At 43.7% G+C, this 17,500-nt stretch overlaps 1 protein-coding gene across 5 annotated transcripts in view; it reads left to right on the top strand.

The window, feature by feature from the left end:
• The window catches only part of SAMD10 (sterile alpha motif domain containing 10), a 73,747-nt gene that overhangs the window by 1,522 nt on the left and 54,725 nt on the right, over positions 1-17,500 (top strand). Inside the window, exon 1 of one of the 5 annotated variants that reach the window (XM_042461465.1) lies at positions 14,544-14,840. The exons of the other annotated variants lie outside the window; for them this stretch is intronic. Within the exon in view, the coding sequence (XP_042317399.1) occupies positions 14,723-14,840 (118 nt within the window). The 5' untranslated portion in view covers positions 14,544-14,722. Of the gene's footprint in view, positions 1-14,543; positions 14,841-17,500 lie in introns of those variants that run through there. 5 annotated transcript variants of the gene reach the window in all.

Below are 17,500 nucleotides of genomic sequence, written 5' to 3'. Positions count from 1 at the left end.
CTGCCAGGTGAGACATCTTGGTGAGACAGACTGCCAGCAGTGGAGCCTAGTGGTTTGAGCACTGGACTAGCAGCGAAGGTACCAACAAGAAAGGCAGAGCCTCCTCCCTCCATGTGAGAATGTGGAGTCTGTGGCTGTGTGCCTTCGAGATCCTTTCCTAGGGTTTTCTTGGCAAGATTGGTTCAGAGGAGGTTTGCCATGGCCTTCCCCTGAGGCTGAGAGAGTGTGACTTGCCCAAGGTTTCAAGGCTAAGTTGGGATTGAAACCCTGGTCTTCAGAGTCTGAGTCCAGCACTCAAACCACTAGGATCCACTGCTGGCTGTCTCACCAAGATGTCTCACCTGGCAGTCCTCGCCTGTTGCCCAGGTAGGTCAAGCTGGACATGGATCCTCATGATATTGAAAGGAAAGGCACTCTGCACAGGCTCTGGGTTACTCTTAACTTCGTATCCTCAGACATTCAAACCAGTTCCAGGGCTCAAGTCTGGCTGCTAGTGCAACTTAGGTGAGCTTTTAAAAAAGCTGTATCTTCTTAGGAGTTTATCACACCGGGGCTAATTTCAGCATTAATGAGAGATTAAAGCCCATTTAAAGCATCCTGAAAATAAAGCAAAAATGGCAAGTAATTGCACGAATGATTATTATTATTATGTGATATTGGAATTGCCTTGTCGCTGAAATCCCGAAAGTAGAAAGATGCGCGTTAATGCTTCTTTGTGGCCACTTTCATGGTGGGTATTGTGCGACGTCGTTTTGCGTAATTACGTGTTTTTTTCCATGATATTAACAAAATAAACTCCTGATCTCCTTCGTGTGATAAACTCCCAAATCTGAAATACTCCAGATTGTCCCTATGGATGGCTGAGAGAGTGACCACTTTGCTTTCTGGTGGTTCAGTGTACACACATTTTAATGTTCTTTTCATGTTGTTAGCCATACTGTGTATTAAGTGACCTTCAAGCTATGTGCATACGGTGTGTATGAAAGACAGATGAGTGTTTAGATTTGGGTCCCATCTCCAACATTATGTATATGCAAATATTCCACATTCCCAAAATAATAATCCAAACTCCCCAATGCTTCTGCTTCCAAGCATTTTGGATAAGGGAGACTCAACCTGTACGTATTCTGTTTGGGAGTAAATCCCTTGGAGCCTTAGCTCCTGCATAAAGCCACTCTGAGTCCCTGTTTTGGGGGGGAAATGGGCTATATAGATAATAGAAATATCAACAAACATAATAATAATAATAATAATAATAATAATAATAATAATAATGCGCAGCACTGATCTTAGGTTGGATGAGGCTGCTTTTGCTCCAAGAAGAGACAAAGGCTTTGACAAAAGAGATGGTTAAATGTCTGAAAATACTGGCATTTAGGGAGAGAGGGCTTCCGCAGAAACAAAATATGCTTTTAGGCAACCTGGACTGATGGAAGATAGAAATGGTTCATGCCTTGTCAACCTTCGTTTTATAAGTTACTATGTGTATTCCAGAATTTCACTACTACATTCCTTGAAACCTTTGGCTTAAATGTAACTCCCCATGGCTTGCTAAGAATTCTGCAAAGAGAGTACTGAGACCGCTGGATGCAAGGGAAGCAATGAGATATTTAAAGGAAAGGACGGCCAGCTGCATATCCTCACCTTGAGCACATTTAAAGAAATAGGGCAACTATAGAATATTTTGGATGGATCTCAGCTATATCTACTTGGAAGTCATTCCCATTGCTTTCAATGGGACTTGCTGTCCTGAGCATTGCAGCATGGAGGTCAAACAGATCTGTCATGACTATATTTGTTAGTAAACTAACCCTGCTGGGTAGGGATCTGAATGCAGAGTGGATCCATTTTAGGAGTAATTGTCCATTGACCTTCTTGAATGCAATTTCATGGAAAGATGTGTACAAGCAATAACAGGGGTGTAATTCTTCACTGAGTTTCTTCTTGAAGGTAGCAAATTTTGGCAATTTTCTTCCCATTGCGAGAAAATCTTTGAAAAACCACACATTTTTTTTTCAAAGGCTGTTTCCAGTTTGGGGCTGACCCTGCGCAAGATTTGCACGTGGTTGTTTTGCGCAGAAGAAAGTGACATTTTCTGTGCAGAAGACAGCATCTTCTGCGTGGAAAACAATATTTCATTGTAGAGAGATCAGTTCTTGTGTGGAAGATGCATAGAAAAAATGTTATGTTGTATGCATGTCAACCAATAAACCCCCAATTACAACACTTTTTGCACAAGAACGGATATTTCTGCATATTAGTTTCCCCGCAGAAAATGCTGTTTTATGTGCAAAACAACCACACACGGACTTTGTGCAGAATAAGTCCCAAACTGTCAATGAATCTCGTCATTCTAGTTTTCTTCTCATCAGGGCTCCTCAACACTGGAAAAACATGTTTTTCAGCTGGGATTTAAAAAAATTATTTTTGAATATCCTTTCCATCCTTTGCAAGCAGAGGAGATGTATGAAAGCAGCATTTCTAGACAGAGTTGTTGCTGTGTGCTTTCAGGTTGTTTCCAACTTATGGTGACCCTAAGGCGAATCTATCATGGGGTTTCTTGGCAAGAGGGGGTTTGCCATTGCCATTTTCTGAGGCTGAGACAGTGTGACTTGTCAAAGGTCACACAGTGGCATTCCATGGCTGAGCCAGGATTCAAATTTTGGTCTCCAGAGTCATACGTCCAAAACACACTGCAGAATTAATGCAGTTTGACACTGCTTTAACTGCCCAGGCTCAGTGCTAGGGAATTCTGGGAACTAATTTTGTCAGACATTTACCCCCCCCCCCATTTCTTCCTTCATATATATAATATATATATATTCCCTCATATTATAACCAGGCACTGCAATCAATAATATAAATACAAACCCAATCCTACTGAACTGAACTACAAAACAAACAAACAAACAAACAAACAAACAAAAAACACACCAAGACTGTATTACAGTATATCAGTCCAAAATGCCATACAGTGGGCCTATGAAAACCAAAATCCATGGATGCTCAACTCCCATTAAATATAGTGGCATAGTAAAATGATGTCCCTTGTATAAAACGGCAAAATCAAGGGTTGCTTTTTGGAATTTATATATGTTTTAAAATACTTTCAAGCTGTTGATGGTTGGACCTGTGGATAGGAAATCCGTGGATATGGAGGGCCGATAGTACATTTTCCAACTGGCTTCCATGGGTGAAGTTCATTTCTGAAATGCTACATATCTTTTAATGTTAATGTTTTAATGAGGTCCCGAGTGAGAGTCTCCCTCAAGATTGGTGACTGGCAGCTTTTACTTGGAATGTAGAGTTTGGCATTGTGTGTGTTTGTTTGTTTTTTTAAAAAATCTGTGTTTGCAAATCGCAAAGTGGCACCCATATCAGTGTGGCAGTGATTCTGCTCTGGGTTTAAGCATGAACTTTAAAGGCACTATGGTGCAGGAGCTTTTGAGTGCCACATTTTGAATAACACCCTTGATGTTCAAATCAACCCCAGAGGTGAACCACCGACTGCCACTAGCAAAGACGAAACACAGCCAGGGGCATCACTAGGGGAGTGCATATGATGCACTAAAGGGGGTGAACCACTGCTCCCCAAACATCTACCTTTTGGCAGAAACAAACTGTGGCATTTGCCTTCATCACATTAAAGTGCTGGAGCTCAACAGAAGAGATGGTGTGAGAGGGGTAAGGCTCAGTGAGAAGAGAAAAGAGAGGCCTCAGATTTCTTTTAAAATCTAAATTTTAAAACTGAAAATAAAAAAATTAATTGTTCTTTCAAAACTTCACATCACATCTTATATTTTCACTTTAACCACACAAAACTATGTATATATAAGTTCATTTAGGTTGTGCACATAATGTTGTAATTTTGTTAGTGGTTTACATCATTGCCATTAACATTCAACCATATACAAGAATTACAGTTTTTGAGTCGTATTAGTACAATTGCCTTAGGGTTAGCATAAGTCAGAATTGACTTGAAGGCACACACCACCAACAACAAACAATGATGTGGGATGGGAGGAGGTCAGTGGTGGGGTGATACCATGAGTTATTACACCAGATGACACCAACCCTAGTGATGCCACTAAACACAGGCAGATAGTTCTTCTGCAGCAAGTTCTAATGATGCTGCTGAAGATATTCATCTTCATTATTAGATTAATGAGGTTGCTTTAAAATGTATAAAACATGGGCAGCTCATGGACCAAGCAGAAGCAATTGCCATTTTGGATAAAGGTAGAGCCAGTGTGGTATAGTGGCCTGAGTGTTGGACTATGACTCTGGAAACCAGGGTTCGATCTCAGCCATGGAAACCCACTGGATGACCTTGAGCAAGTCACATGCTCTCAGCCTCAAGGGAAGGCAACAGCAAACCTCCTCTGAAGAAATCTTGCCAGGAACACCCTGTGATATGGCTGGCTTAGGGTCACCATAAGTAAGAAATGACTTGAAGGCACACATAAACAACACCATGCTGTCCTGCATGCTCAGTCCACTGAGTCAAAGTGCATTATGTTCCTTCTGTGCTGCTCCAGCCCAATCTGGCCCAGTAAAGAGTAGAGGCAACAGGGAAGAATACCAGGGGCTTCTTTTTATCCTGAGCTCTTAGGAAGTCATGCTGTGGACAGGATGTGAGGTGCTTGCCTCAGGCAGTAGATTTTGGTTGTTGTGAAAGGGCAGCAGATGGTGAGTAAGTTTGTTATTGCAGTGTTTTTACTGCCAGAGTTGCGGGGAGGGTTTCTGGGAAAGTGTGAAAGACTTGTCATTTTTTGGATTGCAATTCCCAGAATTCTGCAGGCTACATAGCATGTTTGTTCTGTGATTGTTGGAGCTGTAGTTCAGGAAATGCAGTTCTTTCATGTTCCATCTTTTTGCTTTATATGCATAAAAATCTTGGCTGGCTTCTGGCACTACAATTCCTTGACTTAGGTGCAGTGGTGTAGCTATGGCGTGTGTGTTGTATGGATGGATGTATATGAGTGTACATGCACAGAATGAGAGCATTGTCCCCAAGTAAGATTTGTACTTCCCTATGAATGTTTCCTTCAGTCCCCAAATTTCTAGCACTGCAGAGTGAGACCCTGAACAGAACATTTGTTCACACCTTGCTCTTTTATCTTTGTTGTGTTTGCATTCCCTTTTCTTTGCATGGGAAAACTCTTTATTTCTAAAGGTTCAACTGCAGTTTTAAATTAACTGCAATGTTAGAAGTTTGGGAACTGAAGGAAAACTTCATTTCTAGGGGCAGAATTCTTATTTGGAGGAACAGCATGCTAACTTTGCCGCTCCCTGTAGCTACAGCCTCATGTGAAAGGCAGGTGTCATTCCCTGTCATGCCTCAGGCAGCAAAATATCTTGGGTCAGCTCTAATTTTGGAGGGCCACTGGGCCTTCTGTTTTCCCTTTACTTCCAACCCTCTGTTTCACACCAATGGTTTGTGTGGAACAGGGGAAAGACACTCCAAATGCTTGGGAAAGAAACATAATGTGCTAATGTGGTGCAGTGGTTAGAGCATCAGACTAGGGCCAGGGTATTCTGGATTTGTGCCCTTCTTCAACCATAAATTTGCTTTGCATTGAGCCTGTCATCTTCTCTCCAAGTTGTGGGGATAAAATTTGTGGAGAGAAGGGAAGGAGATAAATGTAATTTTCATAAATAATAATAATAATAATAATAAAATTTTATTTATATGCCGCTCTTCCTACGATCAGGGCGGCTCACAACAGGTTAAAACAATCGAACAATAATATACACATTTAAAACACAGTTAAAACAAGGCAACAATAAAAAGCCCCATAGCCCAGCCTCTTGGCCACGAAAGAGGAGGGAGGCCCACAGGATATTTATTCGGGGAATGCCTGCTGGAATAGGAAGGTTTTGAGATCCTTCCTAAATTGGGCCAGGGTAGTGGACGAGCGGAGCTCAGTGGGCAGTGCGTTCCAAAGGGCTGGGGCAGCTATGGAAAACGTCTTCCGAGTCGTGGAGACTAACCTGGCCCCAGGCACCTTCAGTAGCTGCTGCCCAGACGTTCTGAGGGTGCGAGGCGGAATGTACGGGGAGAGGCGGTCCTTTAGGTATCCTGGGCCCAAGCCATTTAGGGCTTTATAGGTAATTACCAACACCTTATATTGGGCTCGGAAGCGAATGGGCAGCCAATGGAGATCTTTTAAAACCGGTGTTATATGGCTGGTCCTGGGGGCACCAGTGACCAGCCGGGCTGCCATGTTCTGCACCAATTGTAGCTTCCGAGTTTGGTATAAGGGTTGCCCCATGTAGAGTACATTGCAGAAGTCCAGTCTCGAAGTTACCAGAGCATGTACAACAGTTTCTAGGTCCCTCTGGGCCAGGTATGGGCGCAGCTGGCGAATCAGCTGAAGCTGATGACAGGTGCTCTTGACCGTCGCATTCACCTGAGCAGTCAGGTGAAGCGACGAGTCAAGAAGCACCCCCAGACTGCGCACGGAGTCCTTCACAGGGAGCGTGACCCCGTTCAGGACAGGTGGAACCACCGCCATTCCTGGACCAGGAGAACCTATCACTAGTACCTCCGTTTTCTCTGGATTCAATTTGAGTTGGTTTTCCCTCATCCAGCCCATTACTGCCTCTAGACAGGCCACGAGAGGAGAGACGCCATCCCCAGTCACTGCATCAGTCGGAGACATAGAGAAAATAATTTGGGTGTCATCAGCGTACTGATAACCCCGCGCCCCATGTCTCCGGATGATCTCTCCCAGCGGTTTCATGTAAATGTTAAATAGCATGGGAGACAGAATGGCCCCCTTGAGGGACCCCAGTTTTAAGGGCCCGCTCATCGGAGCACACGTCTCCCAGCTGCACCATCTGGGACCTCCCGGAGAGGTAGGACCGGAACCACTGGAGCGCAGTGCCCCCGATTCCCACCTCTGCCAGGCGCCCCAGAAGGATACCATGGTCTATGGTATCGAAAGCCGCTGAGATGTCCAACAACACCAACACGCTTCCCCTGTCGATGCCCAGATGGAGATCATCGACCAGGGCGACCATGGCCGTCTCAACCCCGTAACCCGCCCGGAAGCCTATGTCCTACATGGTTGGGAAGACAAAATTTTCAAAATGAGCTAGGCGTGCACACTTTCTTTTAGCAGTGTTTACAACAGCTTTGCAAGGTAGATCAGTGCAGGTGTTTCCGTATTGTAAATCAGGAACTGAGGCTTAGTGACAGAAAGCTTTCCTGGGGCCACTTGGTGAGACTTTAGCTAGGATGAGATTTGACACAGTGATTTAAAGTCCCTCTAAGATTGGGTGGACACCTATCAGGAATATTATACGTTTGTTTGTTTCATATCTCACCTTTTTCAGTGTATTGGGATTCAAGGCAGCTGCCAAAGGTTAAAAGTGATACAGCTTTTTAAAAACACCTAAATATCTTTTCCCATAAGCACTCAAAGATATGAATCCAGTACATGTCTTCCACATGTGCAAATTTCCCTACAGAAGCAGTTGGACATTTTTGTCTTATGTGAAACAGCTGCATTTCAGTTCCAGGTTGCGGTGACAGAGTTGCACATGCCTTTGCATATGGATGTATATTGTGCATGCATGGATATTCTACATTGTGAATAGATGTGCATTATGCATGGATATGCATGTGCATTTGGTTGTGCTTAGTGGGAAACAGCAATAACAATAGTTATTGCAAGAGACTAACACGGATACTTTTTGGAAATGTTGTTGTTGTTGATGATGATTTGTGCCTTTGAGTCATTTCTGACCTATGGTGACTCTAGGGCAAGCCGATCATGGGGTTTCCTTGGCAAGATTTGTTGAGAGAGGGTTTTACTTTGCCTTCACTTGAGGCTGAGAGTGTGTGACTTGCCCAGGGTCACCCAGTGGGTTTCCATGACTGAGCAAGAATCGAAATCCTAGTCTCCAGAGTCATTGTCCATTGTTCAAACCACTGCATCATGCTGGCTCTCTTCTTTGAAAATACATCATTGTTATTATTTTTATTTTCTTTCTGTAAGGCAAGAACAGTGAAAGCACAGCCCACGAGACCACATTTTGCAAGCAAGACCCCCAGGACACCCTTAAAGCTCTTGGACATCCTGCCATGTTTTCAACTCTGCAAAGAAACACCCCAAATCACCAAACCTGCCACAATATGGAGCAAACTGCTCCCATGCATCCAAAAATAAAGCTAAATTAAAACTGGTGTGGCTCACTGAAATAAATTTGCCCTGCGTCCCCAGCATAGTCATCCATCTCTGTTCCATGGCCACTCTGCAAAATCATGACCGTGCCAGGATTTGAACCAGATCTGCCTGTTCACACCTCATTCCCCATGCAACACAAAGGTGTGCTCCTGTGTGCGCAATGCCAGCGATCCCTGTCTCTGTCTTTCTCTCTCTCACCAAGGGAGAAGAGAGACTCTGCATCTGTCACACTTGAGCAGTTACAGCCTGAGGAAAGAGAACAAGGTGTAATATGCAACTCCTGCTGAGGAAAGATGGGAGTAGATGTCTCTGAGGCAGGAAGTGTGTTTGGATTGTGGAGAGAGGCTGTTGTTGTTCATTGCTATCAAGTTGACTTTGACTTATTATGGTATCTCTATGAATGTGTTTTGAATGTTGGATGAGAATCAGGGTAGAAACCCACTGGGTGACCATGGGCAAGTCATACCCTCTCAGTTCCAGAAAGCCGACCTTGGGGGTCACAACAAATCAGAAATAACTTGAAGGCCCACCATCACCACAACCCCTATGAATGAGAGCCCTCCAAGTCCCCCTTTTATCAACAGCCCTGCTCAAGTCTTGCAAATTCAGGGCAGCTGTGGCTTCCTGGATGAAATCTATCCATCTGGAATGTGGTTTTCCTCTTTTCCTGCTGCCTTGTGTCTTACCAAGCATTATTGTCTTTTCAAATGAGTCTTGTCTTCTCATATGTCCATAGTAGCAAAGTCTCAGTTTTGCTATCTTGGCTTCTAGGGAAAGTTCAAACTTGATTTGCTCTAAGACCCATTCATTTGTGTTTCTGGTGATCCATGGTATCCATAGAACTCTCCTCCAGCACCATATTTCAAGTGAGTTGATTTTCTTCCTATCATCTTTCTTCACTGTCCTGCTTTGGCGACCCTGCATAGAAAGTGGAAAATATGATGGTATGGATGAATCTGACTTTGGTGTTCACTGCTATGCTTTTGGGGAGAAGGACTCACTGTAATAAAATAAATAAAACCCATGGCCACCAATCAAATCAGACTGATACAACTCCCCCCATTAGTAGTTCATTTGTTCTGTGAGCCACTTGGAACTCAAATTCTGATTGTCTTCTAAAGTCAAACAAGATGTGAAGTCAGCCAATGGCCATCTCCTTTGTTTGTACCTGAATCTGTCACAATCATGTTGAAAAGAGCATGGGGACCCAGTTTTTAGCAAGGGGCTGGGTACTCCAAAACACAGATACAAACACATATAAACATACAGATTGAGCTTGCAGAAGCATCTCTTCATTAGATTTGTCTCCAGTTGGAATCACTTGTAGGATTGGACAGCTTAAGGGAAGCTGGAAACAGTGGAACAGAGGAAGGTGAGGTCCACTTATAGCTGGGATCCTACACTGAGGACACAGAGCATAACTTTGTGCTCACAGATTCATGTGGCAGTTCTACAATGCTGCTGCTTTAGTGAATTTCAGTCTTGTGCGATCCTCAAGCAGCAGGCATACTTCTCAGTGGGCGGCTATGCACAGTGGGTGTGCATGTCACTATGCATGCACATGAATGTGCAACTGTATGTAGGGCCCATGGAATCATAGAACTGTAGTGATGGAAGGGACTGTGGGGCTGGGAGGCAGGAGAAGTTATATATACATAGGACACAAACAGGATTTCAGCCTATTTGTCCATCCATGGCAGATGTGCTCAAAAGTATATTACTGGTGTTGCTCAGTCCTCATCTCTCTCAGATTCCTTGGACTGCCATTTTCCTGACCAACAAGAAGTGTGAATTGTTTTTCTAAAAGCCCCTGGGAGTAGCAATTCTCCTGTTAAATAAGTTGCATCCCCACCCTGTTTGGCCTACAAGTAAATACTTGTTCTTCAAAACCAAGTTGTTATTAACTTGCGGGCATATTTTTCCAAAACAATGAAAATACAGAATAGGTTGATAAATAATATATTAGAGAGGGACAATGCTTGATCTTTTAGCACACTTCCAATTGATGATTTCTGAGGTAGTTTGGCTTTAATCTATTCAGTACCCAATGCAAAATGCAATATATCTTGAGACAATTTGGCTACAAGCTTGGTGTAGCCAGTTTTGCTGTATTATCTGAGAAGGCTCAAATAATCTCCTGCCTAGTCTTGGAGAGAAGGATCAGGTATCCTCCATACTCTGTTCCAAAAGCCATGGCCAAAACTGCCTTTTCATTGTCCTAAAATGTATAATCTCTGTGATGTGGGAAAGTGGTATTGTTAGAGTGGTTGTTAGAGTGTTAGACTTGGAGCATGTCTACACAGGCCAAATGAACCGATCCCATGCCCTCACTGCAACCTGTCTTCACGATGCAGGGCCAAAGTCCCAATTCGATCGTACACTCTCTTCAAAATGTGAGCCCAGTCCTACATCAAATCCCTGCCTTACACTGGTTTTAAAAGACATACCTTTTGCTCCGGAGTTTCCAGGAAAATTGGAGCACCCTGGGGCGATGACAGGTGGTTATTTACAAAGTGGCTGGGTGTGCTGCCCACTGCTGGAATGAATTACTCCCTTGGAGGTTGCAATGAGGTGCCCAGATGTGATTGATGGTGGGAACCTCTTTTTCGACCTCAGAGGGAGCACCCTGCACCAGCAGTGGTGCTGGATAGCACCCCAGGACAATGTTGCTCCAGAATGAGGAGGTAACAGGGGAAGTCGTGGTAACCTTTAAGCCAGAATACCCCAGGAGCAACTCTGCATATTCTGGCCAGTGTACACCTGCCCTTGGACAATAGAAATCTTTGCATTCAGATTCACGCTCCACCATGAGACTCGCTTATTCATCAGTCTAACCTACCTCACAGGGTTGTTCGGAGCAGAAAGTGGGGTGGAGAAATTTGTACATAACTCTCAGCTTCTTGGAGAAAGGAGGGGGAAAGGGTGCTTCCGATATTGGAGACAGCATGCAGTCATCAAAGCTGAAAGCCTTTGCTATCCCTTTTCTCCAGAAATTGGTCTCATCCTCTTTGAAAGCTCTCTGAGTTGGCAGCCGTCGCTCGCACCTTGTGTTAGCGAAATCAACAGTTTAAGGGTGAGTTGTGTGAAGCTGTCCTTCCGTTTTGCTTTTTTGACACTTTGGCACACCAGCTTTTTGGCATGCAAGAGATTGTGGGCGGACAGGACAGGAAAGGTAGGAAGTCTGAAAACCGATACCAAAGAACCATTATAATTGGTTATTTTTCATTGTCAGATTAATTCTTTGGTTCCTGTTTTCTTTCCTCACCTAAGTAGCTGCAGAAGCAGAAATGCCTGTTCCTTAAATCATGGCCTGCAATGGTATCTGCAAGCCCATCCTCGCCTTAAGGACTGAGGAGGATGGGTGATGGCACTCCCTTATCTCTCGTTCATTTTCAGAGCAGCCCTGTGACTCAGTGCCAGTTTATTATCCCCATTTCACAGATAAGAAATCAAGATTGTGAGAAAGTGCCTCAGTCTGTTGCCACCCAAGGGGTTCATGGCTTGACTCAGACATGAACTCAGGTTACTACAATAGAATGTGGAGCTGGCTTTCAGCCATAATAGGATTTTATTAATTTTTTATTTTAAAAAATCAAGCAAATTAATTGAAGTTAAATGTTTGCAGTTGTTGTTGTGATTGTGTACATTCAAGTTGTCTCCAACTTATGGTGATCCTAAGGTGAACCAACCACAGGATTTTCTTGGCAAGTTTCTTCAGAGGGGGTTTGCCACTGCCATCCTCTGAGGATGAGAGAATGTGACTTGCCCAAGGTCACCCAGTGGGCTTCCGTGGCTAAGCCAGGATTCGAGCCCTATTTGCCAGAGTCATAGTCCAATGCTCAAACCACAATACTGTACCAGGCTGGGTCCCAAAGTTAGATGTAGTACTGAAAAAAGAGCCTTCATATACAGGAGCAGTATACCCTGATGTAGAGCTTGAGAGAGAGAGTCTTTTTTGGACGACAGTTCCCAAAATCTTCCAGCCAACTGAGAGTGCTAGTTCCCAAGAGTAACTTTTCCAAGTTCTACCCTGATTATAGACAGGCTTAGTCTTAACAGAAATGCCATTATTTTCTGGAAGCTCTTCTTTCAAATCCCACATATCTTGTGGCTTTGATTCCTTGGTGGCACAAGGAAAGTGGTTCACCCCTCCAAGAAAGACCAGAACCACTGCATAACAGTGCCCCCAGGTCTCGTCCCAGAAAGGTGACCCATAGCTAAGCCTGAAGCCAGAGTGAAATGTATCTTTCAGGGGGGCAGTTATTTATGGGACTGCTCCCTGAATGTACTAATGCCGTCTGGAAAGAAAACAGACATGGGTAGCTTATGCTAGCTTGTAGGATTTAATTTGAATGTCTTAACCCATTTGTTTCCTTCAAAGAAGGTTAACATAATATTTATCCAAGATGCAAGTCCTGCTGGAAGTCAAGAAGCAAAAGGCTGTGGTTGTAAAGTTGTTTTTTCAAACTGAAAGGTGAAGGAAAGGGTCAAGTTATCTTTATTATAAAAAAGAAAAATCACACCTCTGGGAGGACAGACAAACACAGCCCGATTGTTCCAAAGGCTTTGATCTAGCCTGGAAAAACAACACAAAAATACAAGCAGGTGAGACATCTTTGAAAATTTCCTTTAGAGCCAGGGAAGAGACTGAAGACAAATGGATAGCAATGCTTTCCTTTGCCAGAATAGCCCTTCCATTGACAGACCTTAATCTTTCTGAATGGATCCAGGTTGGGATCAAAGCAAAATGTTTCTTCTCCCATCTCAGTTTCTTAGTTGTGTTTGGAGAACTTCTGGTACCATGCCCCACCTCTGACAATATTCAAAGTGGTGGCCTTCCATGGACTGGCCCCTCCTTATTTATCTGAACTTCTTTCTCCTTACATTCCCACTCGTACCCTCCGTTCTGGTAGTCACGGTCTCCTGTCCCAGCGTAGGGTTGCCACTGCCCTCTCCCGGATTTGTCCCTTTTCACTTGCTGCCCCTTACTCCTGGAACCTTCTTCCACCACATGCACACCTCATCACTTCTCTAACCAGTTTCAAAATTGAGTTAAAGACTATATTGTTTAGAGAAGCATTCCCGGGGTGAGCCCCTCTCTGCCCCAGGATGCCTCGTTTTAACTATCCATTAAGAAGAAGAGCCCTCCCTCCAGTCCATCTGACTTGGTCCAGGCCTCTGAGGTAGAGAAGAACCGCTGGACCTGATCCCCTTCCCCACCGCCATTCCCTTCTCCTATTGTGTCGTATTTTTAGGTTGTAAGCCTGAGGGCAGGGAACCGTCTGATTAAAAAGATTGCATCTACAGCGCTGTGTAAATTTACTGCGGTTTATAAATAAGGTTAATAATAATAATATTTGAAGGATAGTATCTTCTCCTATGAGCTTTCCCGAGGTTTAATTTCTGCAAGGGAGGCACTTCTTTCTATCCACCAGTTTCACAGGCACAGTTGGTGGAAATGTGGGAGAAGGTCTTCTCTGTGGCTGCTCCCACGCTTTCGAACTCCCTCCCTGGAGAAGTGAGGATGGCTCCTTTGTTTTCCTTTCCACAGCATGTTAAGACATTTCTTTTTTAGAAAGCTCAAGCAAGAAAGGGGATTTTATGGTTTGTTGTTGTTGTTAACTGCCCTCAAGTTGATCCTGATTTATGGCAATCCTGTAAATGAGACATCTCCAAGACTACCTATCCTCTACTACTCTGCTCAGATCCTGCAAATTCATACCTGCGACTTCTTTAATAAAGTCCATCCATCTAGCATGCAGTCTTCCTCTTTTTCGACTTCCCTCCACCTTTCCCATCATTATTGTCTTTTCCAATGAGTCTTGCCTTCTCAGGATGTGGCCAAAATATGACAACCTCAATTTAATCATCTTGGCTTTCAGTGAGATTTACAGTCTGATCGGTTGTAAGACCCTTTTGTTTGTCTTTTTAGCTATCCACAGTTTATCCACTTTCTTCACTGTCTAGCTATCACCTCTTTACATGGTAATAGGGATTACAATGGCTTTTATGATTCTGACTTTTGTGTTCATCTTTACTTTTTAGGATCTTGACTTTTATCTTTATTTTTTTGGATTTTTTCCTTTACCTTCATAGCTGCCTTCCTTGTTCCCAGTCTTCTTCTAATTTCTTGACTGCAGTCCCTTTTTTGATCTATGTTGGATCCTGGGCTTTTATGGTGCTGTACTGTTTTTAATCTGTTTTAAAATAAGATATTGATTGGTTTTAATTTGGTTGTTATTTGATGCTGTTTTAATCTTAATTTTGTATGGTTTTAACTGTGTCTCTGCCTACATGGGCCACATACAATGTTCTCCTGCTGCCCTTTTTGATGGGGAATCCGGATGATGCACAGACCAAACCCCGGTTCTGGTGTGAACAGTCTGGATGAAGTCTAGCAAGTTCCGCACTGATCCCAGAGTATATCCCACTTAGATTAAAATAACTCACCTTTTGCTCTGGATCTTTCCTGAAGATTGGGAGCCCTTTGTTGCAAAGCCAGGTGGCTGGTTACAGTGCATCCTGCTATGTCCTGCGGTGCAGCTGCTGCCATAACAAGTCTCTCGCTCTGTGGTGCCTTGCACCAGAAGGCACAGCAAGACATGCATGCAAACAATTGCTCAGTGGTGCAACAGAAGTGCCCAGGTAAGAGGGGATGTCAGGGCAGCTCCGGAACCAGAATACTTTGGGTTTCTCCTGGAGTATTCTGGCACCTATATGTGTTTAATTGTATGTTCTGTCTTTTTGTAAGCAACCTTGATTTGCAACTTGGGAGAAAGGCTAGATATAAATAAAGTGATGGGTGGATAGATGGATCCCATATCAGTGGGGTGGAGAATACCGGATCCACTCCATGTTCCAGTCCAAATTTTAAAAGAGTAATCCAAGGTGGTGAGGCATCCTCCGATGATGGGTTCAACATCTTTGATAGCACCTTTAAAATTTGGTCTAAACCTGGAACCAGTTCCACACCCCACCAACATGGCAACCCCCAGCTGTCACTGGCTGGCACATTGATCTCTCCCCACGGAAAAAAATCTCTAGCACATTAAACAAAGGACCTGTCATCAGTGACAAAATCGGAGAGATTTATCTTGTGGTTTTTCTCATTATGTTTTCATATTCTTTGGGATACATTCCAAACCACAGAAATCAGTCAAGATCATAATATTTATGTATTTGTGTGTGTGTGTGTGTGTGTGTGTTTAGTTTTTTTACATGGATTCCTGTATGCTTTGCAATACAGAACAGAAGACTTACTCTCTAGGTGTACTCTTCTCAAGAGGAAGATAATTCTCTTTTATCCCTGGAGCTTCATGCCCTCTCTTCCTTTTAATCTTCCACCTTCCCTCCCCTTTCCACCTCCTTTGAGAAAGAAAGCACCAAAGAGAATATATTTTCCATCCTTTACAACTGAAACAGATAGGAAAACACAGCAGGGAGTCAAGCTAGGGAAGTCATGCTATGAAATATTTTGGTTCAGCTCTAACTAGAATCCTTCCTTTTAGGTCTGGTTCTGCTTCAGGCCCAAAAAAAGAGCCCAGTAAGCTTTTTTGGAGCACTGGAATGGAACAATTTGGATGCAGTTTTGCTTTTAGGTGGTAAAACTGTTACTGGTGCTTTCTGCACCGCCATTTGGGACGTCCAGAGGACGTCCCATTTTAAAAAAGGGGCGTCTCTTATAGACGCCCCATGGCCAAGTAAGGACTCTGTCCATACAAGATGGCGCCGGCCCTTCTACATGGCCGGCGCCATCTTTGCGTATCGGACGCTTAGCGTCCGTACGCGTCGCGCCACTGCTGACGTAGCGAGCGCGCCCCTGGCGCCTCGCTACGTCGCAAACGCGACGAAAAAAGAAGCTCCATTTTGGAGCTTCTTTTTTCGGTCTGCGTGGGAGTCGGGCCGTGTGAAGGCTCCGGCTCCCCCGCGGATCTACTGGCGGAGGCAGCAGACCGCCGCAAAGCGGCGGTCTGTACCCCGCCAATATTACTCAAGTGATTAATATTCTTCTGTTTATCTATCTGCAAGGAAAGCTTCATTTCTGGGTGCAGCAGGCACAATTCGCACGTTGTGTCAACCGTAGTTTGCACTACTGATAAGTGGATGACCCCCTTCTCCTAATTTTTTGGCTGCAAGCGTAAGAAGGGACATTTTAGACCCAAAGACATGGGACAGGATTCAATTATTTATTGTTTCATTGCTGCCTTTCTTCCAGAGTGGGACCCAAGGTGGTTCCCAAAGAAAGTCATTTAAAAAAAAACCTTCACAATAAAAAAATGAAAAACAATTAAACTCACCAGATAAAACATATAAAATGATTTAAAGGACAAATAAAATATAAATACAGTTTAAGTCTCATCCTGAATTCTGAAATCAGAAATATTCCAAAATCGTCCGCTTGGACGGCTGAGATAGTGACACCTTTGCTTTCTGATTTGTTCAGTGTTCACAAACTTGGTTACCTGTACAAAATTGTTTTCACATATTTTGTATAAAGTTGGCTTCAGGCTGTGTGTATAAGGTGTATACGAAACATAAATGAATTTCATGTTTAGACTTAGGACCCATCTTCAAAGTATCTCATTATGCATATCCAAGTATTCCAAAATTTAAAAAAAAAATCCAAATTCCAAAACATCTTTGTTCCCAGGTATTTTGGATAAAGGAGACTCAACTTGTGGACATGCTCTTGGACACTGATTCTTTAAATTTGATACAAGACGCAAAAATAGCATGGAAAGAATAAGGATAGGTTGTTACAGAACAAAGGCTTCATCTGCACTACAGAATTTATGCAGTTTGAAACTGCCATGGCTCAAAGCTGTAGAATTCTGGGATTTGTAGCTTTTTGAGATTTAGAAGATTATCGCACTGCGTTCTGAGAACGTTCTCATCACGTGATGAGAACGGAACGCATTTGAGAATACCGCACGTATGTGTTCCAATCGGGTTCTCAGAACGCTTAAATGTGTTCCAGGAGGGAACAGATTTGAATGTGTTCTGAATGTGTTCCCAGAGAGCTGAAACGTGATGAAAACGTTCCAAGAGAAGTGTGTGCGGTATTCTTATCCGTTCTCAAATCCGTTCCCTCATTCCTCCGTCTCCTGATTGGCTGAAAGAATGACAGGCAGGGAGGGAGGCAGGCAGGCGAGCGACTGCAGTGAGGGAAGGTGTGTGTGTGAGGGGGGAAAGAAGGAGGGAGGGAAGGAAGGAAAAAGGGAGGAAAGGTGGGACAAGGAAGAGAAGAGGAAAGCAGGGAAAGAGAGAGAAAGAGAGAGGGAAAGAGGAGACCAGAGCAGAGAGCA

Source organism: Sceloporus undulatus, chromosome 4, assembly GCF_019175285.1.
Source record: "Sceloporus undulatus isolate JIND9_A2432 ecotype Alabama chromosome 4, SceUnd_v1.1, whole genome shotgun sequence".
In the NCBI taxonomy this organism is placed as follows: domain Eukaryota; kingdom Metazoa; phylum Chordata; class Lepidosauria; order Squamata; family Phrynosomatidae; genus Sceloporus; species Sceloporus undulatus.
This window is presented reverse-complemented; position numbering and strand designations above follow the sequence as displayed.